Genomic DNA, 15730 nt, shown 5'->3' on the forward strand with positions numbered 1-15730 from the left:
CACAACAAGAGGGTCCAGGTCAGAAGTTCCCAAGTTAGGGCATCCCAACACCTCCCTTTAAGCCATCAGAAATGCCTTCCATGTAAACTCTCAAGTTAGGAAAACAACTAACGCAAGGACACACGTAGCACAGCAACAGCCACTGCACCTTGCACCCTGGGAGCAGGATACTTTTCAAGTCTCCCTTCCTGCCCTCCCCAGGATCTCATTCTGTGGGGTAGCTCTGCTTAAGGCCCTAGGTGCTGATTTTGGCTTGGTCACTTGGTACTACTCCAACTACAACCATTCTCCTATGTTTTAGAAGCAATATCCACAGGTATAGTATTTGTGAAATCTTACAGGTTGTTCAAAGTTTATATCTGATGTTGTATCATGACAATGCTTTTCACTAAGGAAAACAAGAAGCTGCGGGTCTCCACGTATGGTTCCATGCACTAGGGGAGCTCAGGCGTTCATTTGGCACTAGAGAAAATTACAGGAACAACTAGTGTTACTTTCTTTCCCATCCCCAGCATCGGTAGAAGCTGGCGTTCCTTCAACTTGAATTTCTGTGATGCTTTAGGAGAAAAATCACAGAATACTCTTAAGAGTTGAAATGTTGCTGATAAAAAAAAAAGCAAAAAAACAAAGACCTCAGTACCACACTCTGCGGTAGAAGAGTCTACGGCTCTGAGATACACTTCGTGTGGCACTGAGAATCATTTTCCTCATCAAGTACTTCACTTCCTATCCCTACTCCTGGTTTCCTACATCTTACAACGGACTAAGTAAGAACATCACAAGTGTCCTCATTCCTTTTCACCCTACACCTAATCAGGGAGACACAATGCCCTCTGGAAAGGCAGGCAGTTTCCAATTTTTAAAGATACAACACACAAGGAAAGGGCTGGAAGAGGACGAAGTACAATGTCTACCTATACTGTGACAATGTTTCATAATACAGCTTGCTCCTTATTTAGGTCTGTGAGCCAAATCAAATGCGTAAATGCAATTTAGATCCATTATTACATCAGAGACCAGACGAATTCAAGCCTAAGAGTGGAATCTAGCAATGTCCGCAAGGTTGTGCTAAGATCACCAGTTAGAAGACACTACCCAGCAGAATGCAATGATTTTCAGAAATTCAACTCTCCAACAATAACTGCACATAATTTTCAGATTATTAATCAGTAGCTAAGTGTTTCAAGTCCTCCTGATGTAAAATGTGCTGTATCACTGCACACACACAGTGAAGTAAGAACCATCCATGCAGGGCTTGAGCATCTCCCATTGCTCCCAGTGTTCCTTTTTAGTTCATTTTCTTCATGAAATCCTCAAAACTGCTGCACGGATGACATGCTGACATCAGCTTAACAGAAATACTTTTGTAGGCAGCTGTTTAAAACATCATCAATTTTAAATCACAAATGCCCCATTACACAAAAATCTTACATTCATTCCTTTAAAAAAAAAAAAAAAAAGAAACAAACAAATGTCCAAACACCTTCCAGTTACACCTGAACAGCGCTGCTCTGTTTAGTGTGCTGAACTCAATACCACGTGAGAAAAGAGGCACATGGAACCAAGGACGATGGGCTGAAAGGATAGTGGAAAGAAAAGGAGAAGTTACAAACACAGAATTCTATTGTCTGTGATTAAAGTCCTTTACTTTTTAGCACCACATTAAACGATTTTACACATCCAGTCACTTAATGAAATCCAACAAACTCTTCAAGAGTCCGGGGGATCTGGTCTTGGTAGTTAATGTCATTAGCCCGAACTGCTCGGGCAGCCAGGCACTTGAGGCTCATCTTCATCTGAGTTTTAAGTAGTATTTCAGACACCCCAGTTGTACTTTTGTCTAGCGGAGTTTTATTCTGCTTGTTTGTCATGTCGGTATGAGCTCCAGCTTCCACAAGGCTAATGATGATGGAGTGCAAGGTCAGAAAATCACTGATGGGCCTGTTGTACTGGACGATAATGTGGAGGGCACTGTTCCCCTCATTGTCCACAGCATTTACCTCAGCACCACAGTCCAGCAGGAGCTTTGTGACCAGTGCATTGGGAAAGCTGCAGACATCATTGGTGTGGAAATCATCGACTGGTGTGTTCGAGTTGACGGCCAAGTGTAGCAAGGTGAAACCTTCCCGTGTTCTGGGGTCCAGGTGAATCAGGTTGTAGATCTGCTTGTTAATTCTGCACTGGTCTTCTTCGCTACACTGTGTCTTGGTGGAGATGCACACAAGGTACAGAAAGGTATAGAGGTTACACTCATAGTTATCCATGGCACTGTGGACGTCAGCATCGGAGATATTTTTAACTCTGTTCATGCTCTGCTCTATTTCCAAGACACTGCATCTCAAAACGCATTCTATGTCTGGGGCCTTCACAGCTTCATTGAGGTGTATCATCTGTGAGAAGACTTGAGCAAACCGAAGCAGATCCTTGTGGGTATTTCTATTTCCTTTCTGTCTGAGGTGCAGCGCGTGAAGCCACAATTTGATGCACTGCTCGAACTCCATGTTGTCAGCATAGACAGCCCCTCTGTAAATGATGGGATGGGAAACATCAATGTTGTCAGCACCTAAAATCCGTTCTCGCACGATAAGGCCCTCCATGTGAAGAGCATCTCTGTCTTGCCGAATAGCCTCCAATTCCTGTGGGTTCCTACATTCAGTTCTGTTCCCATAAGCATGGATGGGTGGAAGAACCTCTTTCTCAAGAATGTTGTCACCATCCTGAAACCTCTCCAACATAGCTAAATATAAATAGTGGTATGTCTTCATGATGTCATAGTTCTCACGGTCATTTGCAAAGGAGGCACCCAAGAGCTCCAAGGCTTCAATCCGACTTCTGCGGTCACAATCGGCATGAGAGAGCAACAGTTCAACGACATCAGCTTTACAGCTTTCAGCAGCTACCTTCAACGGTGTCATCCCGTGGCCATTTACTACTATTGCGGCTCGCCATTTTATCAGTTCTTTCACAATGTCAATGTGACCAGCTTCGGCTGCGAAGTGCAAAGCTGTGGCTCCACAGTGTGCTTTAGCATTGGGGTCAGCACGCTGTTCTAAGAGGTATCTGACAACATCGGTGTGCCCCTTATATGCTGCGATCATTAGGCAGGTGTTGTCATACTTGTTGGCAATGCTGATATTGGCATTATTTTCAACCAAATATTTCACAATGTCCAGTCTACCATCAAAGCACGCTGCCCGCAATGGAGTTGAGTTAGTGACTGTGGTGTGGTTCACGTTGGCTCCATGGCTGACTAGAAGTTTAACAACTTCAAAATGTCCGGCTCCCGCAGCACACCAAAGAGCAGTGGCACCATCAATGACATACCTACACACAGAAAGAACAGTCAGTCAGACAGTGGGCCCTGACATGCATTCACAGGCACTAAATAAAACTCTACTTTCCCAAACCTTAATAAAGTATCAGTTATGGTAAAAATAAAAACAAGTAATTTCAACAAAGCAGTTTACTAGTGTGGGATCAATAAAATTATTGCTACTGTCATTTCTAAAGTCATTTTTTTAACGTGAAGAATACTCTCTACTGGCAACAATTCACCTCAGAAAACAGAGGAAAGGCTGAGAAGACAGGCTCAGTGAGGAAAGTACTTGTTATGCAAGCATGAGGGTCTGAGTTCAAATCTCCAGAACATACTTAGTGACAAGAGTGGCGAGTGTGTATTATCTTAGTGTCACTACTGTAGGATAGGAGACTACTACTGTGGGTGGGATGGAGACAAGAATCCCCACAGTTAATGGGCTGGTGGGTCAGGTGTGCTCAAAATAATCTGTCTCAAGGAGGAAGGTGAGAACCTATACCAGGCACACAAAGCTTTAAAACCAGAAAAAGCAAAGCACGCAAATGCTGAGGCAGTGTCTGGAGGTCTGTGCGGTCTTTTACCAAAGGTATGTATGCTGACGCACATCATGACCTGCCTCTCAGTAGACCAGGGGCCCTCCAGAGCTCAGTTTTCCCATTTAGAGAAACAGCTCCAGTTCCTAAGTTATTTTTGTTAAAATGCTGCTTTGGGGAAAAAAGAACAAAAAGCAGATGACAGAAGCACTAAGATGGCAGTTCTCAACCTGTGAGTCACTACCCTTTTTGGCAACCCCCTTCCTCTAAAAATATTTATATTAGAATTCATAATAGCAAAATTACAGTTATGAAGTAGCAATCAAAATAATTGTATGGTTGGGGCGGGGGGTCACCACAACATGAAGAACTGTATTAAAGGGTTGCAGCATTAGGAAGATTGAGGATCACTGCTTTAAAGCTACAGCAAGGGGTGCTGGAGAGATGGCTCAGTGGTTAAGAACACTGACTGCTCTTCTAGAGGTCCTGAGTTCAATTCCCAGCACCCACATAGTGGCTCACAACCATCTGTAATGACAACCGATGCCACCTTCTGGTGTGTCTGAAGACAGCGACAGTGTGCTCATATACATAAAATAAATTAAAGCTACAGCAAGAATGAACAACCACTGGGTCATACAATGTTGTCAGTGGCTTCTTATTAAGTGTGTTACAGTTTCCTCTTATCCAGCTAGCTCCCAAATAATTGAGACGGGACTATTTTACTTGTTTAACATGCTTTAAAAGCACAACAACTGAGCAGTATTACTCTATTTTAATCTCTAAATTAATCTGGCTACTTCCAAGCCAAAATCCCCAGATACTTGCATTTTATTTTATGGCTTTCTTGCTCAGAGCTGTTCTCTCATGGTGTCTCTCCTGGATTCTCCTGGTGGGTAATCCACTTTCTCTCTTCTATACCCATTCCCTGGCTGGGAAGTCCTGCCCTATTCTCTCCTGTTTAATCAGTGGCTGATCAGCTTTTTATCAACAAATCAGAAAAATAAATGGGGAGGAATACTTATACAACATTGAGGCAGGATTAGAATAAGAATTGCAACCAGATATAGGGGAGACAGAATCAGGATTTGAATCTCCACACAGTATTCACATATAGACAGCTGTAAATTGTTTTCCTTTGGGAAATGTACTGGATGGCAGGATGCATATGGAGACTTATTAAGCAAATATGCTTATCATGTAAATATAAACACTCTGTAAAAATGTGTTTTAGCATGCTATATCCCAAATGAAAAGATGTGTTTGCATCCTGTGTAAAGGCATCTATTCCTGAAGCAAATCGTTATGCAGCACGCACAGCAGGAGACAACAAGCATTTGAGAAACTGCCCAGGCAACTCCCTGGCTGGACACTGGACACTGAGGCTACAGTTACCCACTGAGCCACTGTTACAAGCAGGGTTTGCAATCTATGAAGTTAGGCTCTTCTGACAAGTCCATCCTTTCCCACTTTACCCCCAGTCTCCTTTTCCTAATTTTAAACCTACTGATATTGGTTCATGGAACCTAAAAAGACTTTTTGCTAAAGATATTTAGAATTACTGTGCTAGAACCAGTAAATTCACCCAACAAATTAGGGCAGAGGGATAACCAAGTAATTATTCACTAGGACAATTAAGCACACCAAAAAAAATCTATTAATGGGCTTCCACTACACAACTTTATGTTGTGACACAGATCAAATTACAGACCCCACAAAGTAAGAGTACAATTCCCATAATGCCTCTCCAAAAGTCAGGTGTTAGCACTGCAAATAGGGTACCTGCCTGACTCTGAAATTGCAGCTCTTATGAAAGAGGCTCAGCTCTTGTTAGTGGCAGGCTAACCTGCTCTTCTGCTTTCTACCATGTAGAAGGATAGCATTCTTCACTGCAGAATGCAGCCCTTGCCAGACAACCAAATGTCCCTTCACCTTGAATGTCCCAACCTACCTGATATGGGAAATAAATTTCCACTCAGTCTTAGGTATTTTGTTACAGCAGAACAAGACTTAGAAAAGCATAAATTAGCCCCAGTTAACATCACAAAAACAATATCCTCTATCCCTTTTTGTTAAAAAAAAAAAATTAGTTAAAAGTAATGATGCACACCTTTTCCCTGCAATCAGAGGCAGATGGAACTGATTTCAAGGCCAGCCAGGGCTATACAGTCAATGTATGCAAGTAGGTGCATCCCAGTGAGTGAGATATAGAGAAAAGTATATGTATATAAAATGTAGGGGTACAGATGCCACTGCACATTTGGAAGTGAGAGACCAACTTGAGGGAGTTGGTTCTCTATTTTGACTATATGGTCCCAAGAAATGGAACCTAGATGCTTAGGTCTGGCCACAATGATCTGACTGAGCCATTGCACTGGTCCTGTATTTGTTTTTGATACAATGTGTTAATACCAGTCTGGAAAGGTCCTTTAGAAATTAAACAAGGGCTGCAGAGATGGCTCAACGGTTAAGAGCACTGACTGCTCTTCCAGAGGTCCTGAGTTCAATTCCCAGCAACCACATGGTGGCTCACAACCATCTGTAATGGGATCTGATGCCCTCTTCTGGTGTGTCTGAAGACAGGTACAGTGTACATGAATACATAAAATAAATAAATTCTTAGAAATTGAAACAAATACTGATGAGCAGTTCCTTACAGGTGATACTTTTTATGACACTGAAGACCTTGTGGTGTGTTTGGTGCTATGTAAACCTATTAGTTACATATCTGCAAGAAAGACATAAGTTATTCACCTACCACATAGGGCTACTGACAGGTTATTATGAAAATTGAGCTATACTGCACATGAAATAGTTAATACAGTATTTTGTGTGAACAATTTGATGCATGAGTCTACACCTTAGTTAGAATTACAAACCTAGGAAAATGCACAAATCTTTTTTTAAAATGTGTATGGATTGATTACATTAATTACATGCATGTACTGCAGCATGCGAGTGAAGTCAGAGGGCAGTTCAGTTCTCTCCTACTATGCAGGTTCTGCAAACTGAAGTTGGCAGCAGATGCCTTATCTACTGAGCCATCTCATCAGCTATGAACCTCGAGTATACATCTATGAACTCATTTTCTGAACCAGGTAGAAAACATTTTCATCACCTTAAATGTGCTCCTTGGGCATCTTCCCAGTCAGTTCTTCCCTAGATCATTTGCCTGCAAAGTAAATTTCCTATTAATGGACCCCAGCAGCATACTCCTTCATATTTGGCTTTGTCACTGTGAGATTCTTCCATGTAGTTGGGTCTATCAGCAGTTTCTCTTTGAATGCTATGTAGTATTATGTTGTATGAGTATTCTACAGTTTACTTATCCACTGTCCTCTTAATGGACATTTTGGTTGTTTCCAGGGATTGACTTTTATGAATAAAGGTATTCTAAATAGTCTTTTTTGTTTTGGCTTTGTTTGAGACGTGTCAGTATGAAGTCCTTCCCAGCCCCTAATCACCTGAATGAGCAGTAAATGCTCTTAACTACTGAGCCCTAATAGTTTAAGTTTCCAGGTCCTAATTATCTAAAATGTTATGCATCATATGAGGTAAGAACAAAGGCTGATTTTCTCCCATGCTGGTTATTTGCTCCAGCACTACTTATTTAAAAAGTGTGCCTCCTACCTGAATTACCATGGAGTTTTTCTTTACTGCCATGGTGCTGGGGACTTGAACCCAGGGTGACATGCTCCCTAGGCAGGCATATCACTGGACTACATACATTCCCAGTCCTACTGGAGCCTTTTTCATTAGCCAGAAACTCCACCTGTGAGCTTATTTCTGTAATGTTCTCTTGATACATTATTTTATCCTTGCATCAATGTCACATTTAATTATGGTAGTTTCTTATTTTCTTTTCAAAATTACGTTAGTTACATTCCCATATACGTTCAAGGCCCTGGGTTCGGTACTCAGCTCCAAAACAAAAAACAAAAAACAAAAAAAACAAAAAAAAAAAAAAAAAGAAGTTTAAAAAAAAAGTAAACATTCCCATATACTTTCAGAGTTGGCCTGCCAGTTTTCACATATGTGCACGTGCAGGCTGGGAGTGTGATTTGGATAGCAGCAAATATACAGAGATCCCTTTGGTTAGAATAGTCACTCTGAAGCTTCTGACACTTCTAAACCACGAACTTGGAGTCTTCCTCTGCTTAGTTTGCTACCCAGTTTTCTCAAAGACACTTTATAATTTTCAGTGCATAGGTCCTGTACATTATACCTTTGGTTTACTACTAGAGACTAATTATTTTATAATAGTAGTGCAAATGGTATGTTGAAACCATTGAACTCTGCATATGAAGTGAAATTTTTAAATATACTAATCTGAACTAGAATGTACTTTAGGTAGACATTGTTGGGAAGAGGCGCAGCTGGCATCACAAAGCTATGCTGAGCTAACATTCCACTGACTCTTCCACTCGTTTTTTCTTTTGGTAATTTTTCTACAATAGGTAGCCTAGGAATTGCTGTATAGCTCAGGCTGGCCTTAAACTGGCAATCCTCCTGCCTCACCCTCTCAAGTATTGGGATTGCAAGCATGCACCATCATGCCTGATCCTGATTAATTCCTTAGTTTACAAATAGATGAAAATAGTGATGGTAGCATGTCCCTAAATGGGAGTCTGAGACAGGAAGGTCATAAGGTTGAGGCCAGCCTTCACTCTATAGTAAGCCAGTATTAACCTTCTTCCCTAAAAAAGTAAAAATAATTATTTTGTTTTATTTCATTTTCAGACAGGGTCTCACTAAGTAACCACTATCTATCTGGCCTGGAACATACTGAGAAAAGCTAATATTTTAATTGCTAGTGTAAAACTAATGTATGTAAAGGACCTATTTTAATGTAACACTTCCTAATATTTAAATAGTTTATATTTGTATTCCTAGCATATGGCATTTTGTAATTTTTTTTTTTTTTTTTGGTTCTATTTTTCGGAGCTGGGGACCGAACCCAGGGCCTTGCGCTTCCTAGGCAAGCGCTCTACCACTGAGCTAAATCCCCAACCCCGGCATTTCGTAATTTTAAAACCAATTCATAGGGCCTAATCAGTGATGGAGTGATTGCGGAACATGTGCAAGACCCTAGGTTTAACCTCTAGCACTAACAGCTTCTTATTCCTCATACACACACTAAAAGGCAATTGTTCCCAAGCCAATTCAAGGATACACTGTAAATAATGTGGCATGTTAATACCAACATCCACTAACTATGTATTTGTTTTTTATTACATTGTATTTGCTTGTAAGCAGGGAGGGCGTGGGGTGTTTCCTATATTCAAGCACTGCATGAGAAGAGGTATCCATGGAGGCCAAAAGAGGATGTCTGATCCCTTGGAGCAGAGTTGCAAGTGGATGGGCCACTTCCTGTAGATTTTGGGACCCAACCTAGGTTCTGTGGAAGCTCTTTACAGCTGAACTATCTATTCAGCCCTATCTTTTAAGCATGAGGGGAGGAAATGAAACAAAAAGCAATTAGAGTATTTTTCTGACCTCAAATTTCCCATAATCTATGATGAAAAGGTAAAAAACTAAATTTCAAGTACATATTTATTTCATTTGATTTTTTGGTAAATATTATTAAGGTGATGCATATCTTTAATCCCAGCCCTCAGGAGGCATGAGCAAGAGGAGCTCTGTAAGTTCAAGAGTCTCATGCTCTACCGACTGAGCTAGCCGGGTGGCGACGCTCTGTAAGTTCAAGATCAGCATGGTCTACAGAACAAGTTCCAAGACAGCCAGGTCTACACAGAGAAACTCTCGTCTTAAAAAACCAATAATAGTAATAATAGTAATAACATCTTTTATTTTGTGAGACAGGATCTCACTAGCTAGCTCTGGCTGTCCTAGAACTCACCATGTATACCAGGCTGGCCACTACCTTCCAGAGTACTCAGGTTGAAGGCATGGACCAGCACACCCAACATTATTATTAATTTTAATTATTTAGTGTATATATGCACACCCACACATGTCATGACATGAATGTGGAAATCAGAGGACAACTTACAATTGGTTCTCTCCTTCCACCTTGTGCTTTCCAAGGATTAAACTCAAGTCCTCAGGCCTAGTGGTAAGCATCCTTCCCCAGTAATCCACCTAGTTAGCCCTTCACTTTTTGTAATGGAAAGTACTTTTTCATTTTACTATCTTTCCCAAGATGGTCTGGTATTTTTCATTTTTTCTTTATGCATATAAAAATGGGACAGGAATTATAGAACAGTTCCAATTATCTATTCTTTTGTTTGTTGTTTTGTATATATATATGTATGTTCTTACAGAAGCAACTAAAACTCAGATATTTTCTCACCAAAAGTATGTCAATATGGGGAGGGAGGCAGGCACACACTTGACCATTTATGCACATGTGTATATAATCTACATAGCCCTATAAACAAAACTACTAATTTTTTTTGTTTGATTTTTTGTGTTTGTTTTTTGTTTTTGTTTTTCAAGATAGGGTTTCTCTGTGTGTAGCCCTGGCTGCCCTGGAACTCCACTTGTAGACCAAACTGGCTTTGAATTCAGAGATCTGCCTGCCTCTGCCTCCCAAGTGCTGAGCTTAAACACTTATACCACCACCACCCAGCAATACAAATTTTTCAAAACAGAATATAAGGATGTAATAAAATTAATGCACCATTTACTAAGCTCTCATGAGAGAAGCACTGTAGAACAATGATTTCAGAGCTAGTGAGAAGGCTCAGCCAGTAAAAGCACTTGATAATCCTCTCAATTGAGTTCAAGACCTGGAACCCACATTTTAAAATAACTTTAGTTATTAAGTAATTATTAACAATTAAAACAAGATTCAGTGGCTCACATGTGTAATCCCTCCCAGCCCTAGAACTGCTATGGCAAAAAAAGGGGGTGGGAATAGGTGCCTGCACATACAGCTCAACAAAAGAACACAGAGACAAGGTGAATAGACCATAAAGTAAATAAACCTGTTTGATCTTTTGGGCTGGAGAGATGACTCAGTGGTTAAGAGCACTGACTGCTCTTCCAGAGATCTTGAGTTCAATTCCCAACAACCTCATGGTGGCTCACAACCATCTGTAATGAGATCCAATGCCCTCTTCTGGTGTGTCTGAAGACAGCTACAGTGTACTCATATAAAATAAATGTCATTTTTAAAAAAAACCTGATCTTTCTAGTCTTAATCCAAAATTGCAATGCAAATCCTGTAGTATATATATTTTAATAAACAATAATCTGATCAATCCAATCTCTTCAAGAACACAGGCATCCATGAGGTATGGAGTTTTTACAGTTGTAAGGTTTCTAGCTGTCATTTCCTGTGTCTGCTTGGAATGGAAATAACCTGGTTCAAACACTAGGAATGAGAATGTGCATGATCAGGGGTTGGGGATTTAGCTCAGTGGTAGAGCGCTTGCCTAGCAAGCGCAAGGCCCTGGGTTCCGTCCTCAGCTGGGGGGGGGGGGGGGGGGGGAGACGAAATAACAAAAAGAGAATGTGCATGATCAGTGCCTTAGCTAAAGTCCTGGAAATCATTCTCAAGACCAATGGAGCTCGCTCCTTGACACATTGCCAATGTTTTTCTACGCTAAGATAGAGGACGTGGTCCTCCTGCCTTTCCTCTCACTGGACAGTCATTAAGTGTTCATTCTAACACTGGCTTTGAAAATCAAAGCACTCAACAAAAGACTGACATTTTTCCACCAAGCTCTCCCCACCCATGTCTCAGCAAACCTGCTCAACAACAAGTGGTTCCCAAACTAGCACAAAGGTGTCAGGCCCTCAGTACCCAGGTAGCACCATTACTCCACAGCTGCAGGATGGCTTCCCTTGGTCCTGTTCCCTTTCTGCAGCATCTCTGGTAGCTTCCCATCCATCACCAGCTGAAAGTTCTTTTCCATTCCCTCATGGAGCTCTTCTCTACTTACCTCTGTCAACTCTGCTGTTCACATGGAGCCATAAGCAAAATAAACTCAAATATTATTCCAAAAACAGTGAACAAGGACTCAAATTACTGACATGAGGTTTATTCTAGGTGGTAGTTCCGTTGCTCTAGAGCAGTCCTCAACCTTCCTAATGTTACAACCCTTTATTTAGTTCCTCATGTTGCGGTGGCCCCCAACCATAAAATTATTTTTGTTGCTACTTCCTAACTATAATTTTGCTGTTATGAATCATAACAGGATATCTGGTATAGGACCCCTATGAAAGGGGTCACAAACCACAGGTTGAGAACTGCTGCTCTAGAGCCTATAATATAAATCAATCTACTTGGTTTCCTAACATGTTATAAAAGCTGTTAGGAAGAATACAGTGTGATGGTTTATCAACTAGATGGATCCAGCTCAAATACTACTTCCTTTGAAAGCCTTGTTTCTCCACCACCACAAAGCTGAGGACTTCCTCTTCCTCTGTCCTCTCTCAGCAGCCTCAAAAACTCTTACAAGCCTAAATGGCAGATTATCTGTAATTACTAATATTTGATTCTCCCCTCCCCTCCCACCACAGCCTCTGCAATGGGAACAGTCTCATTTGTCTCTGAATATAGCCCTCCCCCCAACCAAAAGCTTAGCACACAGTGGGCTGTCTGACAACTGTCTGCTTTAGAATTCCTTAACCTCACTAGTTATGCAGAATGGTGAACAAGATATTCAGGTATACAGGCTCAAAACTGCATCTCCAATCACGTCAGGAGTTAGAGGGGGGGGGTACTACTTGTTTGTTTCGAAACAGAGTCTATGCAGCACTGGCTGACCTGGAACATTTATATACCAAGCTGACCTCAAATGTACATAATTTTCCTACTTCCCAATGTTGGGATTATAGGCCTGCACCACCACACCTGGCATCAGGTTCTTTTCATTATCACCTCAAAGTAGCTTTCTCATCCATGCTCTAAGAAGACTGCAATGGGGCTGGGGATTTAGCTCAGTGGTAGAGCGCTTGCCTAGCAAGTGCAAGGCCCTAGGTTCTGTCCCCAGCTCCGAAAAATAGAAAAAAGAAAAAAATAATAATTTAAACTAAAGAAGACTGCAATGACCAGAGAACCAATTTCTTCCTGACAGGTCTTCTTATCCACCCAGATCTCAGCTCGCTCCATAGCAACAGCTGTTATCACAGGACTCATTCCTAACTTAACAGATACAAGTGTTTATATAGTGGGGCCATCCGGCTTCAGGTCCAGGTAAGGTTGTGAGACGCTGGAAATTTCCAGGACACAAAAACCAAAGAGGAATAACAAACATGAATCAGGCTGCCATCTTTGCTCAACACCACTTTCCTACTATCTACAGTATCACCCCTGACCCAGGGGGCTGGCATTTCATTAGAATTTAACAGTCCAAATCAGTTCCCTCTCATTGAAAACTGACTCAAAAGCTTTTATGGTTTAAGGAGGAAAAAAGCAACCAAAATCTAACACTATTCTAGTCATCTTTAAAAAAAAAAAAAATGCTTTAAAGCTCACACCTATAATGCCAGGATTTAGGAAGCTAAAGCAGGAGGTTGGGGGATTCCATGCCAACCTCGGCTTTGCAGCAAGACCTGGTTTTGAAAATCAGAAGTAGCAAAGATAGACAGACAGACAGACAGACAGACAGATAGATAGATAATGCTTTCAAACAGGTTTTTTGGGGGTCAGGAAGTTTTTACTAACCAAAACTAAATTGCACATTTCTATACTTTGATTCCATCTACTTCAAAAGAAAATGCTAAACTAGTAATACCTTATTTGCAGGTCAACAGAAACCAATGTAATCAATAAAGCATACTCTGAACACAGCTGTATTATGCCAATCCTGCAATCGTTCAGCACAGAAAAAAGAGGTAACGTCAAACATGACAACTGTATCTTTCCCCCACCCCAAAGAAATTTACAAGCAACCACAAATGAAAAAAAAAATGATTAGAATAATAATTTTTGAACAATATTAAGTGTTCGTGAAGCCTTCCCATTATATCACCCTATAACATGTAATTTAGCAATGGCGTAACTTCTACACTAGGCCCAGAGCCACCTGTACAACCAAAAATACCGGCCAGCATTGTGGGAGATTCAGAACCCTGTCTAGAGATGCCGGGCTGCATGACGAAATTCTAGGAGCTTATTTTAACAGAAAGCCCCAGCGATCTGCTTGAGGCTCGATCTGACCACGGGGGAGGGGGGGCGGGGGGGAGGCCGAGGGCAGAAGGGCTATGGAGATGTTAAATGAAGCATCAAAAGGTCCTCAATTTTAATTGTTGATCTCGTTAATTCCGAGTGATGATATAAAGATATAAAAACCTAGATAGGCAGCCACCACTACGACCCTGCCTGTTCGCTGACTAATGGAGAAGACTATAGATCTCGAGACCCAGGGTGTGGCTACCACCTACAGGGGGAATAGGGTAGGAGTCGATAAGAAAAGACAGCAAAACATAGCCTTGGGAGATGAGGTGGGCATCAATGGGGCTAAAGGAGGTACGAAAAAGAAGTGAGTCCATACATGAAAACAGGGTTAAGGATGGGAGGATCCAGGACTTGGGAGGTCCGCGCGCGTCGGAAGAAGGCTGGAGTTGGGATGTACCTACCCGTCGAAGCGGACGGTGCCAGTCTGCTGGGTCTGCACACGGTAGTGTTCTAACAGCAAGCGCACCACCTTGGCGTGCCCATTGCGGGCTGCGATGATGAGGGGTGTGGAGCGCTGTCCTCCCTGCTGACTGACATAGCCCAGCAGGTAGCGGATATCGCTTTCTGACCGGTTAAGGAGCAAGGCAGCCAGAGTGAGCACCTTGCCCTCGCTGGCCGCCTTGTACACATAACCAGCCAGGCCCTCCATGGCCGCCGCCAACTCCAACACCCGTTTGGTCGCCACCGCTGCTGCTGCCTTGCGCCCCCGGAGGCCGCGTCCACCAGCACTTCAGACCCGGGCCCTCACAGCCCATTCAACAGGGCGCCGCCGCCGCGCCCAGGCAGCAGCGCGACCCAGCGAGGGCGGAGACACAGAGGTGGCCGAGCGCCGCTGGAGGCACAACTGTGACCCGGCCGGGGCGGGAAGAAGGACGGTCAGGGCCGCCCCCGAGGCCCCAGGCACGGGCCCTGGGCCGAGGGGATCTCCATGGCGGCCGCCGCCCCGGGCCTCAGGCCGCCTCCTTCCTGCGGGCTGCGACAGGCGCGCGCCCGAGCTACGGGTCGCCGCTAGGGTCTCGAGAGGCCCGCGCACGCCCCGGATGGCGAGCGATGTACAAGCCTGCCCCGCGCCGGGCTGGAGGGTCTGGAACGGCCTCCGCTTCGCTCCTCGCCTCAGGAAAACCGCGGGCACTCGCCCACCGGCGATCGGAGGTGTCGGGTGGCGAGCAGGACTACCGCGAACCGCGCGTGGGTGTTCACGGAACGCTCCCGCAGCTCCAGCACTGGAACTTAGGGCGGGAGGAAAGCAGCCGCCGCAGACGGAGCCGAAGGGAGGGAGGGAAGGCGGGAGTGGGAGGGACGCTTAAGTAGGTATTGCTTCCTAAACCGACCGGCAGGCAAACGAGGCTATCCTAAAGAAAGGTTCCGCTGTGCGCAGTTAGCCGAGCCCTGATACGGGTTTGAAAGTCCCTAGTGCCCTTGATGTAAGGAGCCATCTCCTCGCCCCCACAGGACCCCAGGATGCTTAGTCAAGATTGGGGGCGGAGAGAAGGCTACTGAACCTACCGGCTAGAAAGCACATCCAGTTTTATGATTAGTAGTGTGGGATACAGTCTGCCAGTGATTCACGCGCGGGGTAAGGAGCACAGGGAAATGGATAAGAGCACCCAAAAGACCCACTTTTGAATAAGAACTTTATGAGCCTCCGAAATTTGGGAGGGCGTGAGCCGCGGCACTGAGAAGTAACTGAAAGCCTGACCAGACCTCCCAGAAAGGGGATTAAGTGTGTAA

General features: G+C 43.3%; 1 protein-coding gene across 1 annotated transcript; it reads right to left on the minus strand.

The window, feature by feature from the left end:
• Positions 1–1626: 1626 nt before the first annotated feature.
• Fem1b (fem-1 homolog B) lies at positions 1627–14901 on the minus strand. The gene is made up of 2 exons (NM_001108157.1): positions 14401–14901; positions 1627–3324 (listed from the first exon to the last, which is right to left on the minus strand). Exons 1-2 carry the CDS (start codon positions 14646–14648, stop codon positions 1689–1691), a joined length of 1884 nt encoding a protein of 627 aa, NP_001101627.1. The 5' UTR covers positions 14649–14901; the 3' UTR covers positions 1627–1688.
• Positions 14902–15730: the final 829 nt, after the last annotated feature.

The sequence above is a fragment of the Rattus norvegicus genome, chromosome 8, assembly GCF_036323735.1.
Source record: "Rattus norvegicus strain BN/NHsdMcwi chromosome 8, GRCr8, whole genome shotgun sequence".
Lineage (NCBI taxonomy): Eukaryota > Metazoa > Chordata > Mammalia > Rodentia > Muridae > Rattus > Rattus norvegicus.